This window comes from Cryptomeria japonica, chromosome 11 (assembly GCF_030272615.1).
Source record: "Cryptomeria japonica chromosome 11, Sugi_1.0, whole genome shotgun sequence".
Classification (NCBI taxonomy): domain Eukaryota; kingdom Viridiplantae; phylum Streptophyta; class Pinopsida; order Cupressales; family Cupressaceae; genus Cryptomeria; species Cryptomeria japonica.
In genome coordinates, this window is record NC_081415.1 from 722,103,677 (window position 1) to 722,127,391 (window position 23,715).

The 23,715-nt window shown below is 36.5% G+C and overlaps 1 protein-coding gene across 3 annotated transcripts in view; it reads left to right on the forward strand.

Annotated features, from left to right (window-relative positions):
• LOC131061265 (transcription initiation factor TFIID subunit 4b) overlaps positions 1-21,712 on the forward strand; it is an 88,606-nt gene extending 66,894 nt beyond the window's left edge. For 2 of the 3 annotated variants that reach the window (XM_057994840.2, XM_057994841.2), the window contains 10 exons: positions 725-957; positions 1,173-1,260; positions 1,379-1,514; positions 2,105-2,160; positions 2,236-2,292; positions 2,380-2,532; positions 20,763-20,822; positions 20,952-21,078; positions 21,198-21,311; positions 21,464-21,712. In XM_057994840.2, the coding sequence (XP_057850823.2) occupies positions 725-957; positions 1,173-1,260; positions 1,379-1,514; positions 2,105-2,160; positions 2,236-2,292; positions 2,380-2,532; positions 20,763-20,822; positions 20,952-21,078; positions 21,198-21,311; positions 21,464-21,648 (1,209 nt within the window). In that variant the 3' untranslated portion in view covers positions 21,649-21,712. The remainder of the gene's footprint in view (positions 1-724; positions 958-1,172; positions 1,261-1,378; positions 1,515-2,104; positions 2,161-2,235; positions 2,293-2,379; positions 2,533-20,762; positions 20,823-20,951; positions 21,079-21,197; positions 21,312-21,463) is intronic. The other variant, XM_057994842.2, reaches the window with a different exon arrangement.
• Positions 21,713-23,715: the final 2,003 nt, after the last annotated feature.

The window sequence follows — 23,715 nt, forward strand, 5'->3', positions numbered from 1 at the left end:
TTGTGAGATTTTGTTATAGTTTGAGTTGAATTTTATTAATATTTATTGTAGGTTCTATAATGCAGTATTATTGATTTTGTAGCCTTTATGCAAATTTCCTTATTGAATTCATAGTATCTTTTGTGTGTTTAAACTAATTGTATCTTTGTGTTCTATTCAATCTTTTTCAGTCTCTGCTTTTAGCTGAAAACTGAAAAGAGTGAGTGCCTGCTACTTGTTTAAGTTTTCTATATTTGACAAAAAGTCATAGAACCCCCTTGTTTTGTGCGTTAATGCTGAATAGCTTGTGCCCTGAACAAAATGATAGATTTTACTTTAAGTTTGTTTGTATTTCATACTCAAAGAAGCCTCATTAGTTCTAGGTTTATTGCAAGAGAATATTAACATTTCATTCACTCTTTAAAAAGGAGCTTCCCCTTCAAATTTGAAGAAAGGTACATCTATAAATGTAATTCCATTTTCGTGTTGCCCTGAAAAGAATAAATTAAATGCTAACACAAAACATCCTTAGAATTCACATATGTTTTGTTGTTTGGGATTATTGGATAAAGTTCGGTACTAGTATAAAGTTCAAAGCGACATGTGAGGAAATTATAGGAGTGTAAAGTCAAAGGAAGCTATATAATTTTGTTTTAGTTGGTATTTCTTTGCCAGTTTTATGTATTGTTTGTTTATGCTATCGATTACATCAATTTTGCTGAAATTGCTCTTGCATGTTGGGAAGGCAACGTTAGCAACTTCTTCAACTGCAACATTGCATCACACATTGTCTGCATTTGGTGGACCTATTTCAGGTGGTCATTCCTCAGGGGATATGTTGCAGGAGCAAATGTGCATTCAGATGCCTTCAGCACCACCTTCCTCAGCAGTTGGTCCTGAGATCAGTACATCAGAAAAGGTACCATTGTTTGGACAAAACAATTGTTACGAGTCATGTCCTTCAAATCAACCACCAAGGTCAGTATTTTATTCATCTTTTTTTTTACTAGCCCACTTTGTATCAAAGTCATTTTGAGATTCATTAATTTCGTTTCTAGATTATAATATTAATTGAATGTGTGTTTAATAATTTATTGATTTCTTTTAATCAATTTTCAGGAAGAGAGAAATTCCCATTTCTTGCTTTACAGAAATTTTTACACGTAATCATTTGCTGTTCTTTTGTAATGCAGGAAAAAACAAAAGGTTTCTGGAGATTACTTAGATCAACGTGTTGACCCACTTAATGATATTACTACTATCAGTGGAGTGAACCTAAGGGTAATGTTACTACTGCTCAGTTCTTGTAACAGAAGGAAAACTTGGATGGCTAATGTTATTGAGTTGAACATAACAAAATGTGTTAAACTTGATAATAACCTGCATTCTGTGTGTTCAGGAAGAGGAAGAAAAGCTTTTTGCTGGACCTAAAGATGAAAGCTGTGTAGCAGAGGCAATAAGAAAAGTTGTGCAAGAAGAGGAGGAGAGAATATTTTTACAAAAGGGACCACTGCGTGCAAAAATAGCCGGAATCAGTAATATTTATGTTGACAAGTTAAATTGTAATGGTTATTGCATAGATATATCCTTGGTAGCAGAAATATTGATGTTCATTGTGAAAATTGTTGTTAGGAAAATCTGCAAATTCTTATAGCTGTATTTATGTTGACTTCTATTTGATATCCTGGGAAATCAAGTTGTAAGGCTTTTTTATTTTGTGAGGAACAGTCACCTTTCAGCTTAGGTGGCTTGAGTCTTTGTAGAAGTAAAATCAAATATTTGTCAGCTTGTTCTCCCTTGTAAGCTTCATGTTGATGTAGTTATTTGTTTCAAGTGATACTGATGTAAAATGCATTTATTTACAAAACGATGTTTTTAGATCAAAGTTTTTCAGTTCCATCTTGTTCCACATAACTGTTTATGGCAAATCAAGTTCTCCATTGTAAGCTTGTTGGTGAATTGCTGTACTTATTTATTTAAGTGATACTAATACAAAATATTTTTCTTTACCAAACAATGTTGCTAGATCAATTTTTTTCAGTTCCATCTTGTTCAACATAACTGTTTAATGCTTGAGAATAAGATGAACTAGCATATTCTAAATAAGTTTCTTTCTTTTTGGCAGTGGCAAAGTATGGTATCAAATATCTTAGCACTGACAGTGAGCGCTGCTTGTCACTGGTAATAAATGTTCATAGACTTCTATTGTGGTTTCGTTCCATGTTCTCTAGATTTGATATTATATGTGCTTTGCAGTGCATTGAGGAACATTTACGAACTGTGATAGGCCAATTGATCAGATTGTCTAAACAGGTGGTTCCCTTGGCAATGACATATATTTTAGTTGAGTGATCTGTAAGAAAGCCACAGTTTTTCCTTATCTTGTTTGTGTGTTTGCAGCGGGTTGATCTTGAGAGGGTCAGCCATAAGGTTGTTTTAACATCAGATATACAACACCAAATTCTGGCAGTGAATAAAAAAGTAAAGGTGGATTTGGAGAAGAAACAGGCAGAAGAGGAAGAAAAACTACAGAAATTATATGGGAAAAGCTTGGTAAAATTTAGGATTACCTTTGGCAGTTTCAATTCTTATTTTAATGCTTGCAATTGTCTTTAATTTAATCGATCTCATATTGTTTTCATATGCCTCACAAAATACAACTTGAATGCAGCATACGTCATTTGTTGAAATTGTGATATGGATTCACAGTTCCTAGCATTTTTAAAAATAAAACACCTTCTTCCCCCATTATTATTATAAGTTTGTGCTAGATAATTTACAAAATTACCCACTTGTGTACCTGCCCCGGAGGTTGTTTAAAATTCTATAGATTAGGGATGATTCCATTCTAGTAGTGGTCCTCCATTTGTTTGTTCCAACACAAGAAAAGTGTAACTGGTTGTGGCATGTCTATTTATATTCATTATAGAAATGTTTTTGAAATTGTAAAAAAATGGGAACGTGATCAGAATTGGTTCTTAGTTTTATGTATGTATTGAGTGATCTATGGTGGTAGATAGACAAGGAAACTCAACCTCAATCATGTGCATTCTTGCCACTGCATTTCATATTGAATCAGTAGGTTGCTAAATGCTCTTGATACTATAGTTGTTTCGTCCAAAAAAATTTGTTTGTTGCTCTCATAATCACTAATGTAGGGCATGACCTTGTTTGTACATTTACAAAACTTTGCTTACATTCAGATTGTAGCCCTATACAAGGTCTTGTTTTTCATATTATCAATGTTAGCTAAATTCCTCCCACATTAAGCTGCAGATTTGCTGAAGGTTTCACCATGCCAAGGAAAAACGAAGCAATTCCTGGCTATTGGAGGCTCAAGTGTAATCTGAAGAGAAAAGATGTCAAAGGTTTGAATCTGAAGAGAAAGTTAGTGAATGGTTTACGAAACTTATATTCGAGTGAGACATTGGAATAAAGCAAATCAAAGTTAAGTTTTACTAGGCACATTTGTTCACGTGGCAATGCTAAGGAAAAACTCGCCATGGTAAAAAAGCGAAGTCTAAGTGAGATTGGTACACAATTTAACTGGCAATGCTGCAAGAAAAAGGTGCAAATGGTGGTAAAGACCTAAGTCACAGGATACGGCGGATTTCATGGATGAGGTTCGAATTTAATTGAATTTCAAACTTCTATAAAAAAAATCGAATTTAATCAAATTTCTTCTATAAAGCACTGCTATCCGCCTCTAAACAAAACTCAGCTGGTCGTGGGTATTCTTTGTACATGCTTTGTATCTATTGGGTCATGAGTGTCTGCAACTGCTGGGTCGCCCTCGGATTTTCTCCAACAAGGGTCGCTATTTTGATAATTTATTAGAAATATACATATATTTAAAAATAAACAAAATTATAGAAGGTGAATTTTATCCGAATTTTTTTTCAAATTTTTCCCTTGTCGAATTTCATCCGAATTTCATGGCTATTGAATTCGAATTCGAATTTGAACCTTGTGACTTAGGTAAAGACCACATGTAGTCAAGATGATGACCTAAACAACTGGTTGGGTGCAATCTTCAAGTGGCTTTGTGTTGTGATGTTTTCACACATCGCCCCATTGCAAATGGGAACCCCTACCTTTTGCTTTCTAGGGTTAGTTTTCTTGGTCTTCTAGGTTCATGTCTATTGACCTTTTGCATTGAAGGGTCGCCAGGGGGCTTATTAGGATATCAGGCTCTGCTTGAGTTAGGTGGATCTACTCAAGAGGTCAGGTCAATTGGGTGATTAGGGGTAATTTAGATCATTCCTAGGGTGTTTTTTGTGTACTATCTGGTCGCACTTCAAGTTGCTAAATCAAACCTTGGTTGAATACATAATATCATCCTGATCCTCAAAGATCCTGAAATTTGGTTGTCTGGAATGTCATCCTGATCCTGAAATTTGACTAAGTCTGGAAAATTGAAGAATCCTCCAAAAACTAGATTTTGCATTATAACTCCTGGAGGTCCGGAACCACTCTCAAACATCCTGAAAATATATATGGAATATAAAGTACTCACTTATACTTAAATGTTATATTCCATATATGAATCCTGATGGAGAGGCTAAAATATCAAATTTCGCTCCTGACCCTTCCAAAGGGTCCAGAGCGAAATTTCACAAAGGACCTAAGATTTCACCTAAGTCATTGAATGGTTGAGCAAATTTGCAAGGATAGGGAAGGAAATGGATCTAGGATCAAGTCTAAGGCAAAGTCAAGTCAAATCCAAGGTGAATTGAGCCTAGAATAGGAATTTCGCTTCTGACCCTTCCAAAGGGTCCAACGTGAATTCCTCTATTAGACACTCTACATTGCCCAAAGCCATGAGCTAATCCATGTCCCAGGTATTATTGAAGGCAATTCACTTGTTTAAATGAAGAAATGTGGGAAATGGAGTCAGAAATCAACCCAAAATGCAAATTTCGCTCCCGACCCTTCCAAAGGGTCCAGAGCGAAATTCACATAACCTTCATTTTCTTCCTTGTCCCTGGACATGGTTTTGAGCGAATTTCTCCTTTCAAGCCATTTTGAGGTCAAACAAGTGTTGTCTTCGTGAGAGAGGGATCCAAAGTTGAGGGAAAACAAGGTATGAAGAATGAATCTAGGTGAAGGAAAACAAGCAAATCTTGAATTTCGCTCTTGACGCTTCCAAAGGGTCCAGAGTGAAATTCTCAAAATCACCTAGTTTGTTCATGATGAAGACTAAGATATGGATTCCTACGCCTTGGTGGAGAGAAGGCTAGCATGTGCTTGTCTTGGGAGCAACTTGGAGCAAGGAAATGATAGAATTTGAGCCTAAGGAAGAATTTCGCTCCTGACCCTTCCAAAGGGTCTAGAGCGAAATTCTCTATAAACCTCATTTTCTTCCTTGTTTAGACTAAAAGCCTTGTTCCTTGGACATAGTAGGGGTAAATGGACATGTTCTTGCCTTAGGAAGAGAATGAAAGCATTGAAAAGTGAGGATTTTGTCCAAGATTGGGAATTTCGCTCTTGACCCTTCCAAAGGGTCCAGAGCGAAATTCTCCATAAACCTCATTTTCTTCCTTGTTTAGACCAACATTTTAGTTCCTTGGGCATATTTGGAAGTGGATTAACATGTCTTTGCCTTTTGAAGTGATGGGATGTGAAGGAGTGAAGGATTTTGTCCTAAAACTTGAATTTCGCTCCTGACCCTTCCAAAGGGTCCAAAGTGAAATTCTTGAAAACACCTATTTTCCCCTTGGAGGAGGTCAAATCCTTGGTTTTTATGGCGTGGATGGAAGTGAAGTGATATGTCCTTGCCTTTTGAGGTTATTTGGAGTTGAAAAAATGAAGAAATGAGCTCAAGACATGAATTTTGCTCCTGACCCTTCCAAATGGTCCAGAGCGAAATTCCCAAAATCTCCTTTTTCTCCCAATTTTGTGTCAAGCCAAGTGTAAATGAAGATTGAAGACGTCCTTTGTCCTTAAGCATGCCTTTGAATGGCTTGTGACCACCAAAAATGAAGGTTTTTGAGCTAAATCTTGAATTTCGCTCCTAACCCTTCCAAAGGGTCCAAAGTGAAATCCTAAATAGGTCCTGTCCTTGGCCTAGATCCAAAGCGAAATCCTCTTTTTTGGTCTTTTTGGGGGTCAAATCAATGACGTCTTCAGGAGAGTGATTCAAAGGTCAAGAGAAGTTCAAGGTTAAAGGAATGTGAATTAAGCCTAAAATGCAAAATTTCGCTCCTGACCTTTCCAAAGGGTCCTGAGTGAATTTTATTATAGGGCTTGTCCCTGGAGAGGATCTTGAGCGAATTTCATTCTAATGCCTTCTTGTCAAAGATATGAAAGGAAATGCTATGTTAGAATGAATTTATTATGTGTACTTAATCACCTTTTGGTTTGGTTTGCAGGTGGAAGAAAATCAGGCCAGGTCAAGGACGACCTGTTCTAGTCCATCATCAACAAGGACGTTTCAAATGCATAAAGGAGGACTTGAGGTGTTTTGAAGTGTTGGAAGGCTACAAGTGTTCGAAGAATTGCAAACTATTTCCAAAACCTTCACTTCGCCACACAAAGGAACCACTTAATGACAGAGAAGGAGGACCTTACTAACACTTCAAGGCGAGGTATGCTACCAGAGAAAAAAAACTTGACAGTAAGGAAACCTCATTAAGCACATAGAAGATCAAGGAGTGCATCTTTCTTTGCATCAAGGACAAAGGAGGATCAACCAAGATACAAACGTCAGACAAGGTGGCATCCCAATCACTTTTCCTCCAGTCGGATTGGTCCACCTCAACATGTCCAGATTCAATGTACTTGACTCATCGGGGATGGCACAAACTTTGGTGTACCTACCCCTGCTTCCTATTGGTCCACACTCATTGAATGTAATTTTTTCATTGGCTGAGGTGTTTGTTATAACAAACCCTAATTAGGGTTTTCATCTTGTAATCCTAGCCATTGATTCTAAGTCAATTAGAGCCGTCAATTTGTAAAGGGCTCTCTATATAAAGCCCTGGCTCTTCATTTGTAAAGGTTAATAGTTAGGAGTTAGCAAAAGAGAGTCAATAATTAGTAGCTCAATAGTAGATAGCATTTTAGAGTAGAGTAGAAAGAGAAGGCAAAGATTGTTGTCAAGACGTTGCAAAAGACATGTAAACTTCATTGAAGGAATGGTGAATTCTATGTGTTGATTCTACAATTTGCATGGTCTCTATACTTCTCAAATTTAATTTCATGTTATTAGATGAATGGAAGAAATTTGTATGATCAATGGTGAAATTTGTATATCCATACTATTAGTGGTTTGTTGATTGCAAACTTGCCTTGTGTAGTCAACTGGAATCATTCAAATTAAGCTTAACTTCAATTATCGCTTCTTCATTGATATGCATCAACCTGGCGGTGTCTATGCTTGTAGCGGTGATCTGAACATCATAAAGCTATCCTTAGAAGATCGCACTAACCTTGTGGAGATGATTATAGCATGTCAAAGCAAGACTTAGTTATAGTTTCATCAGAGGTCATCCATTGCTCCTACTTTCTTGGTGTTAGAATTAGATTCCTCTCCAACCCTTATCCTTTTTCCCTTTTTAAAAAATCAAGTATAGAAAAATTTGTTCATCGGCTGTTGAAGCAGCAGCATCTAGAAGGTGAAATTTTGTAGAAGAGGTTGGTGCAAAATAGTAATCTTATGAATTATAATTCTTTGTTGGCAATCTTATGAAGTATAATTCTTTGTATGCAAAATAGTAATCAAAGGAAGCATATATAACACAATGAACTGTTATAAAGAGATTTTATTTATTTTTAATTTCTGTGCCAGGAATACATGGATATTGCATTAATTTCTAACCTGATATAAAGCTTCAGCAATTAAATTTCAGCCCATTTTCTATACTCATTGCAACAATAAACCCATTTTAGTACAGGCACAGGTCCGAATGATAACTCCTTTTCCATGCTGGAATGTACTGAGTAACAGAAAAACGTAAATAATCAAAACTTAATGCTGGTCGCACAAGTTGCTATTGGAAATCCTTGCATCGGCGTGAACATGTAATGTCCAGCTCCAAATCGACTCAGACAAGGCAATCAATGTGCTTATAAATCTGTTCCTAACTGCTGGGTGGAAGCTATGTCCACCATAAGCTTCCCTCATGTCTCCACTTCACACTCTACACTTTCCATCTTTTAAATCGTGTAATCTTTGGCAGCTATAAATAGTTTCCATGTTTAGCAAAAGAGGAACAAGCCCATGTCCAGCAGTATATTCAATCAATCCCCAACATTTGAATGTCCAACCTGTTAATACAATATTTGCCCAATACCAAAAAATTAGATACCTAGGCAAGGCTATAATGAGTTCCATGATCCAGCAAGCTCTTCACTTGGCACCCAATTTGCCACATCTTGTTCTCGTGCCAAGTAGGAGATTTTATCATATCATCTTATAACGAAGCCGCCCAACCAAAGCAAACAACAGTTCGACCCCCTTTGCAAATTAGATATCCTTCCATTAATGGCATCCAGCTCAAGCCAATCTCAAACAACCATTAAACCTGAAATTTGTCTTATTTTAAGACTTTACAAATTTTTTAAAACTCCAATTGCTTAATGTCCTGTGAGAAATCCGAGTGATCCAACAACCAGCTAGGGTAGAATCTTGCATTAGTGAAACTAGCAATCCCTTAAGGGTTTTTTGTCCTAGGGTTTCTAGCTTCAAAGAAGCTCTCCAAATTCCACAAGGAAGAAAAATAATCCAAGTATATGAAAATGAGCCTCAAAATGTACTTTTATTTTAACCCTAGGAAACTTCTCAAAAAGCTTTCTAATTTTCCACTCTTTTAATAATTCATTTAAATCTTGAAAACAAAGTGACCATTATTTCCCTTTAAATATATCACTTAAATTGCTGAATAACACTTTATTAAATTAATTAAATAATATTACCCCTAAAATATACTTTGTTAGATAATATTAAATAATTAATTTAAATTTTTCCCTTTTTCTTGACTTTAGCCTACAAGCATTAAATAGGCTAATTAGTTGCTCCAGACTACTCCTTAGAGGGAAATATTATAGATTGAAACACATTCATTGTTGGGATATATTTTTTTTGTGATAGTGGTTGAGATGTTGGTGGTGGAAGATGGGATGTTATAGGTTGATAAGACGTAAGTGGCTGATATAAGGATGAGTGATGGGAAGTGTGAGATGGAATTGTGGTTGGTTGGGAAAGTGTTGGTTGTGGTATTGATATAGATGGTAAGGATTGGATTAATTGTCACATGGATGGAAAGGTTGTTTAAGGTGGATTGAATGGAGGAGACATGTTTTGATTGGTTGAAGTGGTTTAGATTTTAAGGTGAATGGGGCTCGATGAAGTTTGGATATGATGTGAAACATTTTGTTGTGGGACAAACGAGAAGCAATCATGAGTTGATTGGTATGTGTGTCATGAGAATTTGGATACATCTGAAGTGGGAGGATTGGATGTTGATATGTTTGGAAAGGCGACATATACTCTATTCAGTTTGGTGTTTTCATTGGATGTATTGTGGGTTGACTAGTGTTTCGCTAGCACATGGGTTTTTGAATGTGGATGTTGTTATGGGCTTCTGTCAAACTAGAGTATGAAGATTGGATGAATCAAAGGGAGGTGTGAGCATGGTTCCCTCCTTAACTAGCTATTCTGTGAAATAATCCTTATTTAAATTGACAAGATGGTCTAAGTAAGCTTGTGTGGTATTGCAATTGATAAATTTTGTGAACCAAGGGGAATATTGAGAGTGGCTTACAAGATTTTCTTGCTCATCAATTGTCCTGTGATGGATTTGGTTTTGTGAGCTTTTGCCTTGAGTCTAATTGCTAGTTAATAAATTTTCATTGTTTTGTTCCATTTTCTTTTTCACTTGCAATCTAGTGATGGACGACATGAAATATAATTTTTGTCGTGGCTTTTCTTTTTATTTGGTTTATGTTTTCTTTTTTGATACTTTGTTTTGATTGCTAAGGATGAAGGTAGAGATGAGAAGATGGATGGTTTGATTGGGTTGATCTAAAAATAATATTAGCTCGGCTTAGGATGGAAAAATGGTGGATGTGAAAGATATGGCTTGAGATTTCTAAATCAAAGTTGACTTTTAATCAAAACTTTGGATTTATGATTTAATCTTTCGTGGTTGTGATAGACAAGTTGTCAAGCAAGATTGATTGGGATTCTTGGACTAGTTAACTTGGAGTAGGCCAGGTTCCTATGCTAATTTTGTCCAAGGCTGGTTAAGATGATTGGATTCAACTCAATTGAATTGCTACTTAAGATAGATAATGCTTTTAAGCACATAGGAATTGAGGATGATGTTAATGGGATTGTGACTTCAAAGGAGACGAATGATGATTAGATTTGGATTTGGATTTGTATTTGAGTTGATTGTGGGATGAGATTGGTTGAGAGATCTAATGATTGGATGTTCGATTTCAAGAGGAATGGTTTGTGAGGTATTTGCTATTAGGTTGGGATGATTTTGGTAGACTCAATTTGGGATTTTTGGTTTGGGATGTTGGGATGTGGGATTCAAAGGATGGTAGGTTTACTAATGATTCCTAATATCTAAAAAGGGTGATGGTTAGATGTGGTTTGTGATTTGGTTGGATTCTAACATTTGGATATGGTGGTAAGTTTGGAAATTGGTGTTTTGGTTAGAGGGTTTTTGGTAGATTTGAGAAGTGTATTTGGTACTGTTGGTGTCTGTTTTATCATCTACCAAACATTAGGATAGGATACCCAAAGGTATTCTATCCTCTCCTGAAAAATCATTACTGATTCCAAGGTCTATATGTGCGAACAAGCGACTTTAGTGGAATAGCTTCTTGGGTAGTGTATGCTGAAAATCTCAAGGGGGACTTACGTTTGACAAGTATCTTGAACTGCTGGACTTAGATGGATTTGGCAATTTTAAGCTCTTCTTTTTTTTGGGGATTTTCTGGGGATTTAGACTTTCAAAAGAAAGGGAAAAAGGATAGGGTTTAGGAAGGCTAATCTAATCCTACGAATTTTGGAGACGGTATCAATTGGGTGCTCTCGAGAAACCAAACCTTGCTTCGCCACACTAGGGACAACTACACAAAGTCGGTGCAATCTTCAATGGGTTGTGCTTATGATCGAGATGTTGGGATGCATAGAGGACGGGCTCAGACTAACTTTGCACGATAAGATGGAAATCATCCATTTGCCAAAAGTATGAGTGGAGATACACCATCAATTGACACTTATCAAATCCTTCATTCAAATTAACAACAATGAAAGCAAATCTATATTAACTTTAACTAGATGTTGAGGAGATTGAAACCATGCAAATCATTCAAATAATAGTGATTACAAAGCAGCGCACATGCAATATATTATCTGGAAATGACCTTAAGCAACAATATATCAAAAACCTCACACTCTCCAAATGAGAGGAGGCAACCTTATATAGTTTTTCAAAATAAATGAACGGCCAAGATCAAACAGTGATCAAGGGCCCAGATTGAAAGTCCTAAACCCTAATTAGGGTTTCCCAAAATACTATCAGCTTAAATGAATAGGAGAGTGACACGTGGCACAACTGCTAATTTCACTGAGGTGAGTGGCCACTTCCTTCTTTCAGAGATTCAATGTATTTGGACACAATGAGCTTGACCTCCTCCATGGTGACACTTGACAAATCGCCAATCTGGAAGTCGATGATGTCCACATCATCGGTACATGTGGCAAGAATGCCTTCCCACTCAACTGCTTGGGTGAGGAAGTTCTCATCGATGGAGAGGAAGTTTGCAATATTTGAAAGATCGCCTTTGTCAATCATCCCTGAATCCTTGAAGAAGCTTGCTTGAATCTTGGCTCTCAGGTTCTCTGCTTGTAAATGCTTCTCCCTTAGGCTTTCCTTCTTCCAGATCTCGGACGCCACACAAAATACCTTGCCCAGGATCTCTCTAACACTTGCCTCTGTCTCAAAGCATTTGGTCTCGGATTTCTTCAGAACCTCAATCCGATTGACCAGAGTATAGTACCATGTGCTAAAGTCGTACCTGTCTTCTGTCTGTATGATGCCTGCATCCACTAAGCTTCTCTTCGACATGCCTCGGATAACCTTCAGATGAGGGAGTATTTCATTTTGAATTTCATCCACCTCTTCCCAATTGGAGGCTAGATCCTGGATACGATCGATCAATAAAGAAGCTGACTCATGTGCCGATACTAAGTTTTCTACCAGTGTGTTAGCACGCACCGAAGCGTCTGAAATCCACTCCTTTGCTTGAGTGTACGAGCCCTTCATATCATCATAGTCTTTCATTGATCCCTGCTGAAGAGGTTGTGGCGGAGTAACCGGGACCTCATGGTTGAGTGGGTTGGTAAGATGGAGAACATACTTCCTCCACTGCTGGTTCTCTTCTTCAACCTTCTTCCTCTTTTCTCTTTCATAAGCTAGACTCGTCTTTAGAACGTTGTAGGAGTCGTCAAAATATTGGACCTCTTGGTCCTGGGTGGGCTTACCCAGCTCTATGGTGGTAACCTTGTAATCATCCGCGGTGACATTGTCTCTAGTCTTCTTGATCTTGAAGCTATCGGCTGCATTAGCCCAATAGTCTTCTAGATCTAGTCTGTGCTCAAACGTTGTTCCTTCGACCTTCTTTATCCTATGGAATGGATCGAAATTCCTTCTTGCCCTGTATTGATAGAAGGGATACCAGGCCACCTCCTTCTCAGCGGTTGTAGCAGCTTGTGATGATGGACATGTTTCCAGCCCATTGCCAATTGTAAGTGAGGACGTTCTTGCCTTCTTCTGCTTATCCCTTTGAATCACTATATACTCCTCCAATTGTCTCACAACCTCGAGCAACACCACTCGGTTGGTAGGGTAAGCTGGAAGCTTGTATGGAGGCTCGGAGAATCCCTGAATTCGAAGGTAAGTGAATTTTGGATATTGGATGTACGAACACCCGAACCGACCGATGAAGTCCATAGACTCTTGAGAGAGCCTTTGGTGCAGCCCACCTTGAAGTGTCCGGGTAATGTGCATCAGGAAGGTATCATTCACTCTTTTGAAATGGAATTTCTCCTTCATGTGGAGCTGGGGATAGCAATCATACACTAGAAACTGGTTCTCCTTGTTCCCAACTTCTCCTCTACAAGTGAGACCTATGTACCTGTAGGTCCTGGCCAAGGAATAAAACAAGTAAGAACTCATGAAGAAAGTCCTATTCGTCTCCAGGTTCCTCAGTTGGCTATCTAGGTTGTCGTTGATCATCTTGGCCTAGTCTATCATTTTTACTCCATTGATTATTTCATTAATGAAATAATACATCCAGGGTTCGAATGGACCTCCTTGAGGATTTCCCATTATTCTATTGCGCAGGACAATCATATCTCTGATGTCCTCCTTGAAGTATGCTCGCACTAGGCTATTCCTCTGGAGTTTGGAGGCGCCCTTCCTCGGCTTGTCTAGCCAGGAATTAACTATGGCATCATATTCCTCTAGGTGGTCTTGGTACAGACCGTTAGCTTCGTCCTTTGTCATATACACTATGTTGTGGTACTCTGGGATCCTGAAGGCCTCTCTGATGGCCTCATCACTGATATTTGCCAGTTTTCTTCCATCAGGTGCAACAATGTCCTTACTGATGGGGTTGTAGTGTTTGGCACATTCGACCACTAGTTCATTGCATTGCATGGTGGGGAGGAAGCCAGCAGCATGTACGATGCCACTCTTCATCATCTTTCGCACAATGGTGGTAGGCACAAGGTTATCTAGACCAAACATTCGCTTCTTAAATTCCCTCAGATTGACATGTCCAAGGTTGGTGTCGCTGATGTTCTTCCATTTTGAAGTCATCCTCGACTCGGGAGGAGCATCTTTGTCTACTTGAAATTTCATAATGTTTAGGGCCTGCAGACAAACAATGGAATTTTAAGTTAGAAAATAATTTGCAAAGTTTCGAAAATAACAGGGCTGCGAAATGGCTAAGTGCTGGAAAATTTCCATTTCATTCCCATACTTAGCCAAAAGAATTGAATTTTCACCTCAAAAACCCTCAATCTTAAGGCTGGTTGTGGTTACCACCAAGTGTCAAAACTTTCAAAAATTTTCATACTTAGCCCAAAAAAATGATTTTCTTTTTCCAAAATTTTCGAAAAAAAATCAATTTATTAAATTCTAGAAAATATTCAGAAAATTCATAATTTTAATTTCACCTTCGACTTGGATAGGAGTAAGGCTAGAATTTTCTCCAGAATACTCAGAAAATTCAGAAAAGTTTAGATAATCCTTCTAGTTGCCTTTCTCCAAAAAATCCGTGAAACTTTTGTCAAAAAAAGTTATCCAACTTCCAGCAATGTCAAAAACTTTCTCCAGATGATCTTCAAACTGAAATACTTCACTAAGCTCTCCTTAGTAACTTCGAACTTCTTGGTGTAATAATGGAGTTGAAAATAAAGTATTTGTAGACAAGGTTAAATCCTCAAGTAGAAACCCTTAAAATCTTCCAACTCATACTTCTAATTTTAACTTCATGTTTCCAAAGAATATCTCAAAAAAATTTCCATTTTGGATTTAATTTTGAAGATATTCAATAATCCTCCAATATTTTCTTTCAAAAAACTTTCCATTTTGGATTTAATTTTATAAATATTCAATAATCCTTAGATATTTTCTTCCAAACAAACTTTCTATTTTGATCTTTGAGTTCGAAATCTTGGGTGAGTTTTGTGACATCATGTATTTTCGTTGATTTCGTTTGACTCTCATGTGTAGGCGGACTTTTAATGGGTTACCTTCATCTTCCAATTTTAGCGAACTTTCCTTATCTCTCCAAGGCATGGCAGAGTTTGTTGATGGCTCCTCTTGGCGGACTCTGAGCAAAGCTCAATCAAGGCGAATTTTTTGGCTAAGGCATAGGGCGGACTTTAGAACATACCCCCTATGGCGGACTTCTAGACATCTTCAACATGGGCGAACTTCTAGACAACATCCCCAACATGGCGGACTTTGGTGGCGCCTCCCCATGTGAAGATCTTGGGCGAAGTTTGGATGCATCTCCTCTGGGCTCTCTTAATCTATGGCGGACTTTGGAGGGTGCTCCCATATGACCTCCCACATACACATGGCGGACTTTCTTGTACATCCCCTAGGGCGGACTTTAGACTATACCCCTATGCACCCCACACATACATGGCGGACTTCCTTGAAGGCTCCTCTTGGGCGGAGTTTTGAGGGGGCTCAAGGCATGTCGGACTTTGGTGGTGTCTCCCCAAGTACCCCACACACACATTGCGAAGTTTGAACCCACCCCTTGGGCGAACTTTTGGTGAGTCCTCTAGTTTGGGCGGACTTTGGAGGTTGCTCCCAAAGCTTCTCCAAGACAATGGCGGACTTTGAAGTGTTGGTCTTCATGGCCTCCCAACCTATGGCGAACTTTGGTAAGATCCCCTTGAATGGACTTCAAGCAAGGCTCCCATCACTTGACATGCTTGGGCGGAGTTTTGATGGTGCTCTCACATGGCCTCCCACATACACATGGCAGAGTTTTGACATAGCCCCACTTCATGGCATCATTCATACAAGGCTCAAGGCGGACTTTAGAGGGTCTTCAACACATGGTGGACTTTAGGAGGGTCTTCTCTTCATGGCCTCCCGCATCATGACATCATTTGAACCTGCAAAAAAAAACCTTGTTAGCTAGACTTAGAAGAATTCTTAGAAAAAATTTCAAAATTTCACATCTTAATCAAATTTAACCGGATTAACTCGAAATTTGAAATCCACGCCTAGGTGGATCATCTGAAGCAATAAAAAGCCTAAAATCTAGGGATTTAGCTTTTTAGGTCAAAACTTGGAATTTTCGAGTTCCGATCGAAACTGGTCAGTGGTGCAAGTGTAAACCCTGGGTTCGCATCCCGAAAAAGCAAAAAAGCAGACATCCCTAAAAAATAGGGAAAACTTTCTAAAAATAGCCATATCGGGGATCGGGCTGAAAGTGCCAAAAACAAAACTTCCTAAAAAATAGGAAAAAGCAAAAAGCAAACTTTCTAAAAATAGAAAGTTGTCCAAATTCGTCCAAATCAATTGCGATCTTCGTCCTTTGGCCTTTCTAAGCACTCTGGTGGTGTTCATATTTCGGAATCACACAATTTGCAAAAAAACCAACTTTCAATCGTCAGGGCCTGAAATGTTCAAAACTAGACAAGGCTTGGTGAAACTGCAGCGGAAGGTCATAGGACACTAACAAAACCCTAGAAAGTAGGAAAAGAGAGGGTCCCCATTTGCAATGGTGCGATGTGTGAAAAAGGTCACAATAGGTACATAATGAAATTTTCGTTAAGGTGTCTTGTGAGGTCTGGGATTCAGATTTTATGGATTTGGGATGCGAAGGTTAAGTGAGGATGGATAAAAGGTTCCTACTATCTATGAAATGGGATTGTTGGAATTGGTTCAATTGTGTGGGAGATGGTTGATGTCTAACCTTAGCAAGAGGTGAAGCATAAACAAACAAAAGCAAAGATATTGGTTTTTTGACTTTTGAGGAATTTTGAATTTACTGGCTTGAAAGTGTTTTTGGGTTTATACGAACACTTTGCAGAATTCTAGAATTATTTAGATGAGAGTGTCACTTTTTGAAGTGAAGGATAGTTAGATAATGCAAAAGTGATGTACCACCTTTAGTAGAGCTCTTACAGTGGAGGTCAAGGCCTTACCCAAAGTAAGCTCTATTTCAACAACTTGTAAGTACAACGTGAGTAACTTCTTGGCGCTACCCACTTATTGGTGCACCACAAATAAATGATGGTTAAAAGGTCTTAATCTATGCTTTACAAGCCCAACTAGGGGATATCCTCAATTAATCTGAATGAGGATTAATGTCGTTAAATGAAAGGAAAATGAGTCGCATAGCTTGGTACAAGAGGGTAACCCACTCTCCTCCACTTTGCAAGCTATAAATTTCTTGCAAGCTTAGCATAGATTTTCACTTCCAATGGATGAGTCTTCCAATCACTCTCCAATTTTCTATACCCCATTAAAACATGTCGACATGGGTCTTCCTCTTGGTGATGAAATCCAAGGCAAGTCCCCAGGGGAAAGGAAAACTAAATGTTTTTGGTCATCTAAGATTGCTTTGTAATTGGAGGGAAGAGGATACACACTTAATCTTTGTAGGATTTAATCTAAAAAACAAAAAGGAAAATATAATATTTTGATTCTCCAGACAATGCACGCATGTGAGGGAAGAGCATACATTTCACACCATTCACAAGCAAACTTGTAGTATGCTAGTTAGTAGTTGCATAAAATGACTTTGGCTGGCAAATCTGCAAACAACTGATTAGTAATTAATCATTATTCGACTTTGACAATTGACACGCTACAAAAATTGAGTTAAGGTGTTTTCTTGTGAATAAAATTGGTACAAAAATAAAAATAATAAAAATGTAAAAAAAAAAAGTTTCTTGAGTTTTTACAACCTGCAATAACAAAAATGCAAAAACTTCAAAATATAATGAGAAGAGTGCAAAATTTTTTTAGTTGTTTTGGTTTTGTAGGTGATTTTTCCTTTTTCTATTTTTTAATTGTTAACAATGAGAGGAACTAAAACCAATCTCCTTACTGTTGCTGCTTCAATTTATTAGCAATGGACATAATGTATTGGGGTTATAGAGTAATTAGATCCTTGAGCTCGATACGAGATTTTGACAATCTTTCAAAGGAAAACACCGGGTACAAGTTGAGATATTTGCAGGTGTTGAGCAAGTAATGTTTCAAGTTCAACAGCTCGAAGTTGCAGTTTGACTCCCACCTGCTTCAATCTCTTCACAACAAACAACAAAATTTATTAGTTTAAAAATGAGTCCTTATCAGAAATTTACTCTATCTATTGATTTCTGTCAAAAATAAAGACTAGAGAGAACAAAAATCCAGCAAATGGAATGAAAAATGGGGCGTTGGAAATCTTGAAAATGATTAGAAGAGAATACCCACATATACCTTGTCAAAATGAACACCAGAGAGAATTGAAAATCTAGAGAATGAGATGAGAAACGAGGCACTGGAAATCTAGAAAATGGCCTGGATAAAATGACCATGCAAGGATCCCTTTTTTTACTGTTACAAAATTTGAATTGAGCTCATTTTCAGACTAATATATTGCTCTATAGATATGCAACCTACTCATTGGTTTTAGGGGCAATGTTCAACAAAGAAACTTTTATATTGTAACAGGTATTTGAATAGTATTTGGCTTATCTAGTGGAGGAGGACTTGGATTGGGAGCTTTGGACTATGCAAGGGAGCTATTATTATTGGTCAGACTAAGAGCCCATGACTGACTATGTGGAAACCTACGGGTTTTCTCAATCATGAATGGACTTGCATTAGGAATCTAAATTGAGCTTATTTGCAAACTAATATGCTGTTGTATAGATCTGTGACCTACTTATTGGTCTTAGGGGCAGTGTTCTACAAAGAAACTTTTGTATCCATTGCTTGTGCCACAAAAGGCAAGAAGATGACAATACAAATATTGCAAGATGCAAACTAATACCCTTCTCATAGTGTTAAGATTCAAACTGTCAGCCTTGTCCTCCACCATAGAAGTCTTCTTTCGGGCAGTTTCCTCTACACCAGCAGCTCATGCCAAATAGTAGAACATAACAACTAATAATAGCAATTAAACTAGCTTCTTATTTTCAGTGAAAGGCTGGTGAGGCTACTCTTTTTGTATTCTATGGATGTGAAGGGAAGTCAGATGATGATGGAGCTATGCAAAGAATATGCATTGAGGCACTCTTTCCATAAAATCAGCAAAACTGTTCAAAATCATAATTAACAAATTTTAGGGTTGTGTACAAAAAAGCATTAATGCATGAGAACTTTTGTACAAAACAATAGCATCAAAATGAGACATTGGAAGGATAATCAAACCATTTTGTTTCCATTGCTGCATGCTGGAAAAGATTGGTTTGTAGAAAATGCGTTAAAATAAAAAATGATATCTAGAAAATACCAATGCATGGCATGCCAGAATATGAGGAAAACACATTAGAAAAGCCTATGCAATTAACATCAAAGAGGCTTTAGAATGAAAATAGATTCACACCGGGTTTATCAAAATGCATGCATGGAATTAGAATAAAACAATAAGCATAAAAAACAAAGTTTAAAACACTATTCTAATTCATGCAAACCTCTTGTGCTCATGATCTCAAAGATATGTGGGTGCTTTCATTTGGCTAGCATAACAACAGCATTCTTTAGGTTTTTAGATTAACAGCATAAGTTTTCATTGAAGATTGATGTATGAGATGATGAATATATAATTTTTTTTTGAATTGGATGGATGGCTGAGATTAAATTTTGGATCATGAGTTTGATCCATGATTGAGGGAGTTAATATGGAAAGGTGGCAAACATGAGCGAGCTGCTAATTATTTTAATTTTTAATTAAAGTAATGATTATTAGCTGACTTAATTTGATGAGTGAGTGAACTGGATTGATTGGTGAGTTAACTAATTGCATGGAGAATGGATGGATGAGTTGTTTGAGTGCATGAAGTTGACTGAGTTTATGAAGCAGTTAACTGATTTTGAGTGATTAGTTAACTACTTGCTAATTGTGTAAATAAGTTATTTGTTTGCATGGATGAGTTGACTGGTTGAATGAATGAATTTACTAATTTTGATTGATTAGTTAACTAAATGAGGTCAAATTTAAAGATTTATTTATTTATTTAGTGCAAAGTGTGAGAATATGAAGTGAAATATGATTCGTTTTTAAAAATATTTGCTGGATAATATGAATATATTAGGTGGATTTCAGTATTTTATTTGTTTCATGGATAATGTGGGAAATTTGTTCAATTTAGTTAAATAATAAGGAATTATTTAATCAAATGATGATGAATTATGGACAAACAAATAATAAGATATCATAGTGTCTACAATTATCATGTCGCTAACTAATTCTAAACTTGTTTCTAAGATAAAATGTAATGCTCATATTAGACCACGGACAAACTTGGCTAAAACTCAACCAAGCATTAATAACCATAACTACCAACATTGCGCATACATAAAGTAGGTAATACACCAAAGAAATTCCCGAAGCTCCTGCCATTGCAACCTAGCTTTGATACCAAATGTAATGTTCAAAATCTAACTTGGGAAAAAATACACAAAAGAAAAACTAACAAAATTAACATTGATCTTAGCACCTACTATTAGTCGATTAAATCTCTTTATCTTAATTTACCTTGCACCATTTAATTAGATTTTAATTAATGACTAAATTTTATACAGATAAAGAGGTTTAATTTACTAATAGTTGGTGCTAAGTTCGATGTTAATTCTGTTGGTTGCATTTTGTATGTTTTGCCCAAGCTGGATTTGGGCATCATCATATGATGACATTCAACCTCCTTATTTATCCATCCATACAGATCTTATTTTGAGCGGGCTTTGGAACATTTTCAGGATTTATTTTATTTCATTATGGAAAATTTACATTGCCAGATGGCTAATTGTTGACCATTTACTTTTGCTATCTTGAAATGTTAGGCCATCTCACAATCCAATAAATATTGCTTATTATCAATATATTTACAAAATTTGTGCAGGATATGGATGCGTTTCATTTTTATGCTTTCTACCATTACAATATAAACTGAAAAAATCTCCAATTATACTTCAAAGTAAATGTGAAACATTCTGTTTGTAAAATGTCAGTTAATTCCTAACAATTTTATCTGTATTGTGAAGAACCGATTTTTTGTTTGTCTTTTTCATCAGACAGAGAACAATGCTAGTACCGAGGGAGAAAAGGATGAAAGCCATGCAAAAATACAGAGGGTAAAAATTGTTGTCAAATGATTTGCAATCTTCAGAAAATTATATTGATACCTCAGTTTTTTTTGCAAAGTATGGCAATCATATCAATTTTGAGTTTTTTCACATTAACAATTGATAGTGTCATTACAGACATATAAAGAATACGATGAAATGAGGTCAAATGCAGCAAATGCTGCAGTAAGAGCTGCAATTGGAGGCGATGACATGTTATTGAAATGGCAACGGATGGCCGAGCAAGCTCAACAAAAGCACAAAGGTGCCGATATATATATCCTCGTTCATTTGTAGAATGATTATGTTTTTTGTTTTCTGTTATGCTCTTTCAAGATTTAATAGCACCTTAAAACTGTAACTTAACAGTTGTCTTGTGCTTAGGTACATTGTATCAAGCATCCAACACTTGCACTAATAGAGATGTAAGTAGGAAAAATATGGTTGGCAGGTTGGAGGCAGGAAATGAATTTGATCGTCTAGATGCTCCCTCAACTGGTAGGTCCCTTCCCTATAGTTCAACTTATAAATGCATTTATTATAAAATTATATTTTCTATCAATATAGAATGAATTTAGTTCAGATCAAATATATTTCTATTATAATTTATGCCTTAAAAAATAATGATTTGTAAATTTTCTTTTCTGTAGGGATAATACAAAATTTAGGGAGAGAATACCCAAGTTCACAGTGTACTCAGACAGAGCCTGTCCATACAATATGTGTAAAAGATGTAATTGCTTTGCTGGAGCGGAAGCCGCACATGACTAAATCGACTTTACTTTATTGCTTGTATGAGAGATATGAAGAATGCAATAAGGAAAAACCATTTTAAAACTAGAGTAATGATGACATGTCAAAATGAAGTTCAAATGATTAGATTTAATCTTTTATTAATACATCATTCTTGCAAACCTTGTGTATAGTCAATCTGCCACCACCTACAGTACATATCATACCTCTGAAGAACTCTCCTTGCATGCCTAAGAAACAAAAATCCTGATGTCAAAGCTATATGAAATGTCTTTTTTAGTTTATTTTCCTAAACTGAATCAGATTGGTTTTGCTTGCTGGGATGTATGTTCTAAATATTTTTTTCTTTCTAGTGTGGCAAACCATTTGTTTGTCCATAAGTGTGCTGAGCAGATTAAACTTTTTTTTGTCTAAATTTGGGTTGCACATCAGATGTGCTCTCACCTGATACATGGGTGTAAGAGAGAATCAAATCAGCACCTGAGAAGCACGATGTACAGTTTTAACACTTGACTCAATCAATGAATTTATCCCCAGTTCTTTTCATTTCTTTTATATTGCCATAATTAGTACCAATAAGTGCTGTGAATTGGAGACCACCACAAAGGAAATAAAATCTAAATATTTATTTATAAACAAATAGAAATAAGGTTATTGAGATGTGCGTACTAGACTAAACTTGTGGTGCACCTAAGATGTGCTCTCGTCTATTATGACAGTGCAAGAAAGGCAACCATAGCACCTGAGGTTCACTGGGTACGATCTAATAAACCTTGACACAACCAATGCATTTACCCAATTTCTCACTCTCTGCACTACAATGAAATTATACTTCAATTTATAGGAAAAACTAAAACCTGGAAGAAAGAAGTATAAAAGCTAACATGATTTCAGTTTAATTATGTTTCATCATGTTATGCTTCAACTTTCAAATTTCAAGTTGCAGTTTAAATCCGACAACATAAACAAGTTTATAGCATACTCAAGTTTTGAAGGTTCGCATCCTACGTGAGCCTGCAGTTTTGCACCTTGCAGACCTAACTTTTGGAGGTTTACATCAGGTGGCTGCAAATCCCTACACATGCACTTGTAACATTGGAGAGAAGAAAAAATCAGACAGTGGAACTAATAGTGATACATATTCAAGATATTTGAGTACATAGTAAGGGTCACAACAATTAGATCAATATGTTTACTATCCAAAAAATGTGTTGGCCTCAAAATAAAGGAAGCAAGGGATGAGCATCTCATAATGTTTTGTTTATTTATTTAACCATATACTCCCCAATATCTTGAAATTTAAATTTCTACTTTGTGTTTCCAAAATTCTGTTTCTTTCAACAAAAAGTTCTTATAATTCTTTTAACTGCCTTGTCCCGATTGCATTCCTTGATTTCCTTTTTTTGAGTGATGTTGATCTTCGTGTTGTATCATTCGATTATGCATGTCCAAGATTTATTTTTCAAAAGATGTATTATATTAAAGTTATGCAATGCTAGAACTTTTGCTTATGTACAAATTTCTCATGTATTGGAGATTCTTAATCATCCAAGGCTTTGAATAATCTCATTTTGGCAGTGCGCTAAATGTTCATTTAAACCATTGATTTTCTTTGTTGAATGTACAATAATAGAGACGTCCTTTTAAAATCTTGATAATAAACTTTTGCTTACCTATTTTGTTAAAGGTAGCAAGTAGACTTCATACTCAACAATATCCTTGTTTGAACACATTGGATGAAATTATGTAGTTGGCCGAATGCCCTGTATGCAACGGCTATATTTGCCTGCATATTGGGATAATGGTTGCTATCTTAAGTATCCCACCTCAAATTGCAACCAATTTCTTCACTTTGTCAAACAATATACCATTGTAATATCCCCAATAGGATATTCTCTAAAATTCTGATTTTTAAACTTTTGATTCCTGCCCTAATTTCTGATTTTTTAAAAACTTGTTTTCATTTTCAGATTGATTAGACACTTATAACAGCCAATAAATAATATCAAACACATCAAATTATTATAGCAAATGGTCCCCCCAATATCAGAGATGAAATACAACATGAGATACACAATATATGAACAATAAATGCACTCAAGTCTGAAACTCTGATGATAACTCTGCTGTCATTAGTCAGAATATAGAA